At 37.5% G+C, this 11,585-nt stretch overlaps 1 protein-coding gene across 1 annotated transcript; it reads right to left on the reverse strand.

The window, feature by feature from the left end:
• Positions 1-909: 909 nt before the first annotated feature.
• LOC124174037 lies at positions 910-1,815 on the reverse strand. The gene is made up of 3 exons (XM_046553177.1): positions 1,715-1,815; positions 1,268-1,310; positions 910-1,191 (listed from the first exon to the last, which is right to left on the reverse strand). The coding sequence occupies exons 1-3, from the start codon at positions 1,813-1,815 to the stop codon at positions 916-918; spliced, it is 420 nt and encodes a 139-aa protein (XP_046409133.1). The 3' UTR covers positions 910-915.
• Positions 1,816-11,585: the final 9,770 nt, after the last annotated feature.

An 11,585-nucleotide genomic window follows, 5' to 3' on the forward strand; every position in this document is an offset into this window, starting at 1 on the left:
GAGTTAGTTGCTAACCGATCTGTACTCACACACCATCTAGCGACAGACATGTGAACATCTGGAAATTCACCTCTTCGTCTCATCCCGCCCATTTGCATGCCCCGCCCATTTTTTAGCGGCCATTTGTAAAATTCAGATTCAAAATGGAAGCCCAGGCAGACAATTTATACTACTGTGATGAATAACTTCGTAGTCTGTGTGCGAAGTATATTTGAAATAACAAATGAAGTTAATAAAAATATCTTAAAATAATAGGTAGTTAAAAAAAACATCTTTAACTCTTATTTCTGCTACTCCATACATAACGCTAATCCTCCGCCCATTGACACGCCCCCCCCCCCCCCCCCCATCCTAGCAGCCATTTGTAAAATTTAAATTCAAAATGAAAGCGGGCTACGGCAATAAACATCCTCACAGTCTGTAGTAGTATTAATTTAAAAAGTATTTAATATAATAGTTATTAAAAAAAAGCAAAGAATGAATACGCAAAACCATTGTCATTACGCAGGGTATCACATTGTATATGATAATAACTTACAATATTAATTTAATATGCTTTCAGTTCAATGTATGTGAAAGGGAGAATTACAATGACGCCGGTGCTTGGAAGAAGAAAAAAGATACGTAGGAGACTGAAACACATTGGTCCGTATAAAATGTACAAATTTGGACCAATGGTTATTCTTTTGATGGCAGCAGCCCCGGCTGACGTAGCCGCGACACGGTATGTTAGGTTTTTGTCAGCTGTGGGCAGTAAATTCAAATTTATAACATACCATGAAATTACAAAGGAGCTGCCATCAAAAGAATATGTAGAAATTACATCTAATAATGATGCAGCACCGGCCGCATAACCAACTTATCCCATTGGTGAGTAGAATTAAAAGGTGTTAAAAGAAACCACACACGAACTCTTTAAACAATTTTTAATAAATTATTCTTATCTTTTATTACAAATAGTTTTTCTCCACTACTATTGAATGATGTAACTTCAGCTGCAGTTAGATTTAAAATTCCAGGCAATATCAGTTTTCTTACATCATTTCTTATGGTGATCAATCCCACTAACTTTTCACCATATTTTGTACTTAATTTCTCAACCTTCGTTACTAAATATTTAACATTTTCCTCCATCTCCTCTCTCTTCAGAAATTCGTTTCGGCGTTGAGCCTCTATCAATTTCTGTCGGATCTGTAAGAAAAAGAAAAAAAACATTAGAAACACAAGTAAAAACTTATATAAGAATATAAATTCGAAAAATACTAACCGAAGAGATAGAATTAGTTGATGTTGACGGAGAGGTTAGATATCTAAAAGGAAATAATTTGTGTTTGATTAAAAAAAACAAATAGACAATTTAAAGCAGAAGTATCAAAACTTGCTCATTTCTTCCATAGTTACAGTAAAGTCTTTACTAGAATTTTTAAATGCAACTTCTATAGCTATCTTATCAAATATTATTTGACAGATCTGATCATCAGGAGCAATGGAAAAAATTCCATATCATTATGATTGAAAAAACTCTACCTTTGATAGAGATTTGAACGAGAGAAGGACCAGCCAAATCACTCCCTCCGCAGGAAGCGTGAGGAATGTTGGTGAGTGGATTTAATTTTTCCAATATGGACGAATATTCTAAAGTAAGAGAAAAAGAAGGATTCTTCCCTTCAATGCAATCTAGATTCATCAAAATAAACTAAAAATATATAAATACCTCTTTAAGCTGGACGCAACATTTTCACCGTTGGAGGAGTCGGCATGCATATCGATGGTAGCGTCTGAGCTGGCAGCAGTAACGTTGGCAGAGATGGACATGGTGGAGAGATGAAAACCGACAACCTTGCAGAGACGGACCAGAGACTAGGAGAAGAAGACGGCAGAGCTGATGAGTGCAATTAGCAGATATATGCAGTGAAGAGGTCTGGGAACCCAATCGTTGAGCGTGCTGGCAAGGTTTGCAGTGAATAACAGCAGTTGTTGGAGCGATGTGATGCTTGGAGTTCAGTAGAGATGAGAGTGTGAATTATCCAACAGACAGAGTAGGTATTTATACCCAGTGAAAGTGTCGTCAGTGAAAAGAGAGTGGGGGACTTATGAACTTAAGACGAAGACTCAGATGACATAAAGTATGCGTCGCTTGAAAAACTCGAATTAAGAAGTCTCCGTTTCCGCGCTATTTTATACCATTTTAAGCTACTTGTATATTTTTTTTGTGTGAATTAAAAGCAAACGTGATTGAAGATAATGTTTGTCCACGTAAATTATTAGATGACGAATCAGAAGATGAATAATCTGATGAATCTTCGGAGGATTTGTACCTATGCTCGCCAAAATAACGAGCACAATCATTTTTATGCATAAAAGTAAATAATGGACATCGTATGCAATTCCCACACCAATTCACCTCATTTCGTACAATATTCATCACATAATTCACCGACAGTATTGAATGATGAGTTAAGGTGTACACTCGTAGTGGTTTATACGGATATATTGATATAGCACAATTTCTACAATACCTTGTCCTTTTTAAACCATGACAGAATTCGTAACTAATAATAATAACATGTATAAAATAACCTATATTATTTTCTATGTCTAATAAAAACTCGATAGGTCTCTCCAAAAGGTGCTGATAAGCATACTTCGATAAACGGGATGAGAAATTAAAATCAAAATTTAAAAGTTCCAATTCATAGGAAGCAGTCAAATCTTCTGATATTCTATTTAACCCCAATTTCCATAAACAAAATCTATGACACTCTATGTAAAATACCAGGTCCGTTTGCACTGATCGTGGTAAAGTTAATTTATAAATGTCAGTTTTCTTATCTACACAAGCGGATATTATGGATAAGCAAAGTTGGTAAAGAGAAGGGAAACCAATTTTTAAATAGCAATCACGCCTGGGAATACCTGATGAGGAAGTATTCAATTCCACAAACTGAGAACGATTCAAATAAACTGTCATTCTTGTGGAAGCCAAGTGTGATGCTTAAAGATTTTGCGCGCTATTTATATACCCATTTCATGGTGAAATAAAAGTGAACATTTCCTCAATAACCCCCCCACACTCTTGCGATATAGAAAGGAGAGAAATCAGAATTTGATCTCAATTTTTTAGCGAGGGAGGAGGCACCACAAGTGTGAAGGACAAATGAAAGGTTGTACTTGTTCGAACATGCAACCAGGTCACTGAGCTGTAATTTAGCAATGCTAAAGGAAAAGGCGAGTGAAAGGCTTTACCAGCAGGAATCATAACGTACATCTGAAGCCGGTTTTCTCGATCCGAAGCAATACCATAGTGGAGGGTGGGGAGGGGCCGGGGGATCCATTTGTATAAATATTGGCAGCGCAAAGAGCAAAATTATCAGTTCCCGTCCAACTCTTACGACTTGAACATCCCTTGGCAGCGAATCAACTTGTGAATTCCACCAATTCTCTCCACACACCTTTGCTTAATCGTTGGCTTATTTGAATCTTCGATATTTGTCTGCAAGCGCTCAATCCGTAAGTACAGTGTTTTCATACTTATATCACGTCTGCATGTATCCTCAAGTTTAATAATTCTATGGTGTTTGATGGAATTATTTATATTTTTCCAGATATTTACCCCTCCATTTACACGTAAATTATGTCTTCCATTCAACAAATACTAGCTTATTACACGTCTGGTGCTTACCCCACATTAGATGAATTAGAACAGGCCATTAATAATATTCACAAGCGTGTTGTATTTAACAATGAGGACATAGAGGACATTATTACTTTTTCCAACATGAAAGACAAATTAGATGCTTTAAAAGGTAGACGATTCTGTAATTACTGCGAAATCTATTATAACATTGATGAAGCTTTACCTCACGAAAATACGAACCAGCACAGGAATTATATCACAGTTCAACTTGGTAGAGGTTTTAATGAAATAGAATCAGCAATTAGGTCCAGAGTGAGAACCTATTGGATAACTCCTGAGAATGATGATATCAGTGACGTGGTTTCTTATTTGGACGCAATTAAGTTCCAAACAATTGAAAAATTATCTGACGTGGTAGGTCAAAATAACTCCATTAAATTTAACCTAGTTTTAATTTGCAAATTTAAGAAGGGTGAAGGAGAGGAAATGGAAGCTTCTTTTAAAACTAACAATCAACGTATATTCTTAACTGATAACATTGGAGAAGTTGTTGACGAAACATTTTCAAAATTACTCAAGGAAAAATCTGAGTTTCACGCCAAGGGGTCTGGATGGTCATTACTTCATGTGATAGGAATGGAATTGCGTATAAACAAGTATAAACCATTAAAAGGTTCAAGTTTCATTCCACTTCCCGCAAAGATAAGTAGAAAAAAGGCTGTAATTAACGTTAAAAACAATGATGAATTCTGTTTCAAACATGCCATTTGGGCTAAAAATGTCACTATTAATCCTCAACGCATTAGCTGGTACAACTCTTCCGAGTTTCAAAATGCTTACGATTGGGACTGTATTTCATACCCTGCTCAGCTAAAAGACATTCCAACGTTTGAACGAGTGAATAAAATTTCAATAAACGTTTTCGGATTGGATGATAAAAATAACGTTTACCCTTTGAAAATAGTTAACAACGAGCTTAACGATCACCGTGATATCCTTTATATCGCCAACGAAACAACTGCACATTATTGTTGGATCAAAAATTTCAATAAATTGCTCAAATCTCAAATTACCAAACATCGCAACAGAATATTCATTTGCAAACGATGCTTCACACATTACCATGATGAAGCAAAACTTGAGGCTCACAAAGAGTTGTGTAGGGGGACTGGTGAACCCACAAAAATTGTTATGCCTAGCGAAGAAGATAAAATTATTGAATTTACCCATATTAACAATTTATTTAGAGTGCCGTATGTAATTTACGCAGATTTCGAATGCCTCCTTGAGAATATTTCAACTTGCGAACCAAATTCACAAGCTCCTTTCACACACAAGATTCAAAAACACACTCCATTTAGTTTTTGTTACATAATGATTACACCTGATGGATGCATGGAACCGAAATTATATAGAGGGCAAGACGCGACACGAGTTTTCATCGAATGCATGAGAGAGGAAGCGCAAAAAGTATTTTCACTTTACAAAAATACAATTCCAATGGTACACCTGACTGCTGAAGAGGAAACGGAGTTTGCAAATGCTATTGTTTGCCACATTTGTGAGAAAGAGTTGGGTAATGAGAGAGTAAGGGACCATGACCACTTGACGGGCATGTATCGTGGTCCAGCACACTCTGATTGTAATACGAAATATAGAATGCCAAAATTCCTGCCCATCTTCTTGCATAATCTCTCATCCTATGATGGACATTTTATTGTTCGTGAATTAAATTACGACGAGAGGCGAATATTTGTTTTACCAAATTCAGAAGAAAAGTATATTTCTTTCGGCAAATCAATCGAAGAAAATTTTAGCATGAGATTTCTTGACACCTACCGCTTTATGGCTGCACCTCTGGCCTCACTGGTGGCACATTTGAAAGACTTTAAATTTACACAAAAAATATTTGGTGAAAAAACACATTTGGTCACACGAAAGGGAGTGTATCCCTATGATTACACCGATTCGATGAATAAACTCGATGAAACTGTGCTCCCGGGAAAGGAAAAATTTTACAATCATCTAACAGATGATGGAATTTCCGACACTGATTATGCGCATGCATGCAATGTTTGGGAAGCTTTCAACTGCAACACTTTGGGCGATTACAGCGATGTTTATCTAAAAAGTGACGTCACTCTTCTCGCTGATGTTTTTGAGAACTTTCGTGATATGTGTTTTAGCGCGTACAAACTCGATCCTGCATGGTACTATACCGCTCCAGGATTGACTTTTGACGCAATGCTAAAACAGACACGTATTAAGCTTGAGCTTTTAACAGACTATGATATGTTACTGATGATAGAGAAAGGTATTCGAGGAGGAATATCTCAATGCTGCAAGCGATATTGTGAAGGTAACAATAAATACATGGAGGTACATGATGCTAAAAAAGAGACTAACTACTTGACCTATTTGGATGCAAATAATTTGTATGGCTGGGCCCTATCAAGACCACTGCCATGTTCAAATTTCAAATGGCTTTCACCTGATGAAATTCAAAACCTAGACGTAAAAAATATTTCAGATTTTAGTGAAACGGGATATATTCTTGAGGTTGACCTCGACTATCCGCGAAACCTTCACGATACGCATTCAGATTTTCCACTTTGCTCAGAAAATAAAGTCCCACCTAACGGTAAACATGTCAAGTTGCTAACTACACTCGAAAATAAAACAAAATATGTAATACATTACGTAAATTTGAAGCAGGCTCTTTCCCTAGGTCTTGTTCTGCAAAAGGTGCACAGAGTCATCAAGTTTAATCAATCCCCATGGATAAAGCCATACATTGACCTTAATACTAACCGTAGAAAATTAGCAACAAATGAATTTGAAAAGGATTTCTGGAAGTTCTTGAGTAACTCCTTATTCGGACGCTGTCTATTGAACGTACGCAAACACATTAATATGGAATTAGTATCTAGCGAAAAAAGATTGCAGAAATTAATCAATAAAACTCAATTTTTGGATAGGACAATTTTTCATGAGTCACTCGTCGGAGTTCATTTAAGAAAAACCAGCATCAAAATGAAAATTCCCATTTACATTGGTTTTTGTGTTCTAGACCTTAGCAAAACGTTAATGTATGATTTTCACTATCGAACAATGCTACCCAAATACAACAACAAAATTTCCCTTGCTTACAGCGACACAGATAGTTTTATCTATGACATAAAAACTGTCGATTTTTACAGTGATATGCTGGAAAACCTTGATGTATTTGACACGTCAAATTACTCAAAAGATCATCCTTGCTATTCTGACGAAAACAAGAAAGTGTTAGGAAAATTTAAAGATGAATGCGATGGACGAATCATGACTCATTTCGTTGGATTGCGAAGTAAGCTGTACTCTTATAAGGTTCACGGGTGTAAAGACAAAAAGAAAGCTAAGGGAATTTCAAAAAATGTTGTTGCCAAAAGCATCAATTTTGATGATTATATACATTGTCTCGAGGAAAATTCTACAGAATTTCGTAAAATGAGAGTAATTCGTAGTAAATTGCATCGAATTTATACAATGGGGATAAACAAAGTCACTCTCACTGCTAGCGATGATAAAAGATACATCTGTGAGGATGGGGTCAATACTCTTGCTTGGGGGCATTATAGAATTCCTCAAAAACGTACACATGATGAGGCGTTTGGTAACACTTGAAATTGATAGAACTAGTTTAAATATGATTAAACATTTTTTTGTGTTACTTATAACATCATCATGTGTAATTTTTTTTTTTACTTTTTATTTTCAGTATTAACACACATGCACACAATGAATAGCAATAATCCAAAAACCTTGTATCATCTCTGCATCGAATATATTTGTAATAATATATTCGATGTAGCATATAAAAGGATAATGGAGAGTGACGAACCTATCATGCGTCATCGCATTAAACCGAATGTTCAATGTCAAATTGAAACGGTAATGTGCGATGACGCATATCAGAGTTTACCAAACGAGGTATATTTCGATTTAGAGGACGTCACCTTAAGAAATTTTCGCTATTAATCAATATTTTGACTTTATTTTTTCCTCGTAAAAGTTTTATAAATGATAAAAAAGTAATAAAAAATTTCCAGTGTTAATCATGACGTTAACATGGAAACATCCTTTCACATGCATTTGTGCAGGTCCGTCAGGATGTGGGAAGACCACATTCGTAACAAGGTTTTTAGAGAACTTGAACTATATGTTAGATAGTCCCATACGTAAGATAATTTGGTGCTGTGCTCCAGGAAGTGAGCCTAAAATACGATTACCTGTTCACTTTTTCTCCGAAATACCACCTTTTGAAGAATTTGGTGGCAATCCAACATTATACATAATCGATGACTTGATGAGCGAGGGAGCCTACAGCAAAGATGTGTGTAAATTATTCACCAGAGGTAGTCATCACTTTAACATTTCAGTGTTTTTGATCACGCAGAATATTTTCTATCAGAGCCCACAATCGAGAAATATATCTTTGAATTCAAAGTATATTGTCGCGTTCAAAAACCCCAGAGATAAGTTACAATTTGGCCATTTAGCTAGGCAGGTCTATCCGGAAAAATCGGGGGAATTGGAGAGGGTATATAAGCAGGTTACGCAAGAACCATTCGGTTATTTGGTTCTAGATCTAGGTCAGGACACTGACGAGAGATTCCGCTTTAGAACCAAAATTTTTCCCCAAGACGGTGCCACCGTCATTTACATGCCCCAACGCGATGAAAAGATTGAAGAACAATAAACACTTGCTCCACGTCCTAAAGTCTGCAAAGCCTAAATTACGCACTGCCATATTGAATAGCTCGGACGAGGAGTTGATTAAAACAATTTGCGATTGTTGCCTCAATACTCTAAACGGAAATCATAAGATTGATAAGCGATTGAAACGAACATTATCCAAGCATCGTAACACACTGAGAAAGTTGGTTGAACGGGGGACGAGTGTAAAAAGAAAACGAGCTCTTCTCGTACAAAAAGGAGGCTTTTTACCATTACTACTGGGTTCAATTTTAAGCGGTGTGATCGGTAGCCTGCTGGGAAAATGAGTTTGCAGAAAATGCTCGTAGTGAGTCCCGAAGTCTTTGATCGAAGTCGTGCAAAGGCTAGGCTGAGTAAATTGGATAAGGAAATGAAACTTGTGTTAGCGAGTAAAAGGCTCAAGGATATTGACAAGTGGCATTTGTATAAAAGGATACTCGATAAATATCTCGACTCAGTGTCAGACTTTAAATCTCCCGTACACGTTCCAATAGTGAAACGCACACCACCAACACAACTAGTTGAGGGTAGCGATGCAATGAGAAGGCGGTTAGACGAAATTAAGAGGACAAATTCAGAGTTGGATTCGACATGGGCACGAATAAAGGAACAAATCGAAAGCGATTCTCCACCGAGAAAAATGAAGCGGATAATAGCAACTCCAAGGGAGCCAAGCACACCTCCAAGGGTGCAAAGAATATCTCCAAAGGAGCGATGGACATCTCCGAGATCAATTCCAAGGCGAAGCAAGCGAAAAAGGGTACCAAAAATGTTCGGGGAAGAGTGGGACACGACGTAATAGCTAGCGTGTACAACAATCCCGCACATCCTGCTGGTTTTTCCACAGAACGCAAATTAAATAAAGCGACTGGGATCCCTATAAAAACAATTCGCGAGTGGTTGGAATCTCAAGAGGCGTACACGCGTCACAAGCCGGCGAGAAAAAAGTTTGTTAGAAACCGTTACGAAGTAAACTACATTGATGAGTGTTGGCAATGTGATTTAAATGATTTGAGAAGTTTGAAAAAATACAACAATGGGTTCTGTTATATTTTAACCGTAATAGACATATTTTCCCGCTATGCGTGGGCAAGTCCTCTCAAGTCAAAAAGACCAGAGGAAATTATAGAAGCATTTAAGGTCATATTTCGCGAACGCAAACCATTGAAAATTCAGAGCGATAAGGGAGGGGAATTTGTTAATAGCAAGTTTAAAAGTTTTCTCTCGAATCAAGGCGTAAAGTTTTATACTACTAGTAATCCCGAAATTAAGGCTAGCCTCGTGGAACGCTTTAATAGAACTCTCAAGACAAAAATGTATAAATATTTTACAAAATACGCAACTTATAAATATATCGATGTACTTCAGAAACTCATTAGCTCATATAATCTAAGCAACCATTCACGTATCGGGGTAGCTCCATCTCAAGTGAATGCAAAAAATGCATTTATGATTGTCAGTCGGAGAAAAAGCTTAAGAAAGGTGAATGTAAAATTCAATAAGGGTGATTACGTGAGAATCAGCAAAGAGAGGCTTCCGTTCACCAAAGGATACACACCAAATTATACTAAGGAGATATTTCAAGTTTCAAACATTGATCGAGCAAAACCAATACCAGCGTATGAATTGAAAGATTTGAACGGGGAGGATATAAAAGGAGGTTTCTATGCAGAGGAATTAGTAAAAGTCAACGTGTCTCCCGACACAGAGTACAGGATTGAGAAAATTTTGAGACGTCGGGGGAGTGGTTCTAATTTAGAGTATTTTATCAAGTGGGACGGATACCCATCGTCTTTTAACTCGTGGATTCATGCTTCTTCCGTTCATAAGGTATGAATGAATTTTATCTCACACTGCCCAGCGACAGCTCGAGGGATTTTTTCCCGAGAAATACGATAGCTCATTATCGTACAAAGTTGAGTCATCGCATCGATTTAGACAATAACGAGTGGTATGTCGGTCTTGCTGAGATTTCCATTCCATCTATTGAGGTAAATAAAGCCCCCGAAGATACACCTGCTGAAATTTCTACTCCTTCTATTGAGGTAAAAAAAGCTCCCGAAGACACACCTACCGTTATCGATAACTTTACCCCAGCTTCTCGCGGAGCAGACGAATTGACTCCTAAGGATAATAGGACCCGGACTGAAGAGGGATTAGTTCGAGGGGATAAAGAAGTTATAAATGTGAAACTTCAAGATGATTCATACTTTACAATTCCCATTGGTACTTATGACAGCATTGCGGTGGCATTTGCAAGGCCATACATTGCCTCCAGCGCACGAAAACAAACTTACATTTCAAATGAAGTAATGCGCTATATTGATAGATTGAGTGTAAGGATTAATCAGGTTGGAGTTGATGAACGCATATTACCACGGTCTGTGCAAATTTCAGCGAGCGGAGTAAAATACTCATTGTCTCCAGGAACGTATGAATCGTTTACCAGCTTATTCAATAGAACTTTGTCAGGCTTTAGTGGAAAAGGCAAGGAAAATATAAAAAATGACCTATCGTTATTATCGGCTGTTCTTATTAGATTATCATTTAAAGATTCAACGTTGACAGATGATGAGCTAGCTGAAATCATTAATGGTGCCAGGGTAGAGATTAACACTAAAGATGGCATAGGAAACAGAGGAAAAAGAAGCATTGCAAATTCCTCAACAAATGTCTACGTTTACACAGATATAGTGAAACCTCAATTAGTCGGAGACACTGTGAGTCGTTGCATCCGCATCTTGAATTCAAAGATTGGGGAATATCAAACGTTCAATCCTATTTACTATTACCCCGTCGAGAAAAACAATATCGAGAGTGTGGAAATTCTATTGAGTGATAAACTCGGTGAAGCGATTTCTTTTCATAGTGGGGAGCAAAGCTCTATAGTGGTGTTACACTTTATAAAAAAGAATTGATTCACGTTAGTACATCATTTTACGACGAGATGGCACCGACGATGGATCGATATTACAGCTATTATTCCAAGCAGGTGGGGGGAGAGATTGGGCCTTTGTATAGAGCCTCTTTTAGGGTGCAAAAGGGGCGGGGTATCGGGAGTTTCCTCGCTGGTCTCTGGCGATTCGCGAAACCTTTGCTTTTTAGTGGTCTTAAGACTGTTGGTAAGGAAGCCGCGAGCGCTGGGGCAGCAGCTCTGGGAGACCTCGGAACGAGACCGGTAAAGGAGATTCTG

This window comes from Ischnura elegans, chromosome 2, assembly GCF_921293095.1.
Source record: "Ischnura elegans chromosome 2, ioIscEleg1.1, whole genome shotgun sequence".
Classification (NCBI taxonomy): Eukaryota; Metazoa; Arthropoda; class Insecta; order Odonata; family Coenagrionidae; genus Ischnura; species Ischnura elegans.

Bases quoted from the DNA above. Each gene is read 5' to 3' on its own strand.
- LOC124174037 (XM_046553177.1), bottom strand. From the start codon at position 1,815: ATGTCCATCTCTGCCAACGTTACTGCTGCCAGCTCAGACGCTACCATC. The intron at 1,311-1,714 runs GTATTTATATAT...ATTTCCTTTTAG, and splicing joins GTTGCGTCCAGCTTAAAGAG to ATATCTAACCTCTCCGTCAA. The intron at 1,192-1,267 runs GTTAGTATTTTT...TTTTTCTTACAG, and splicing joins CAACTAATTCTATCTCTTCG to ATCCGACAGAAATTGATAGA.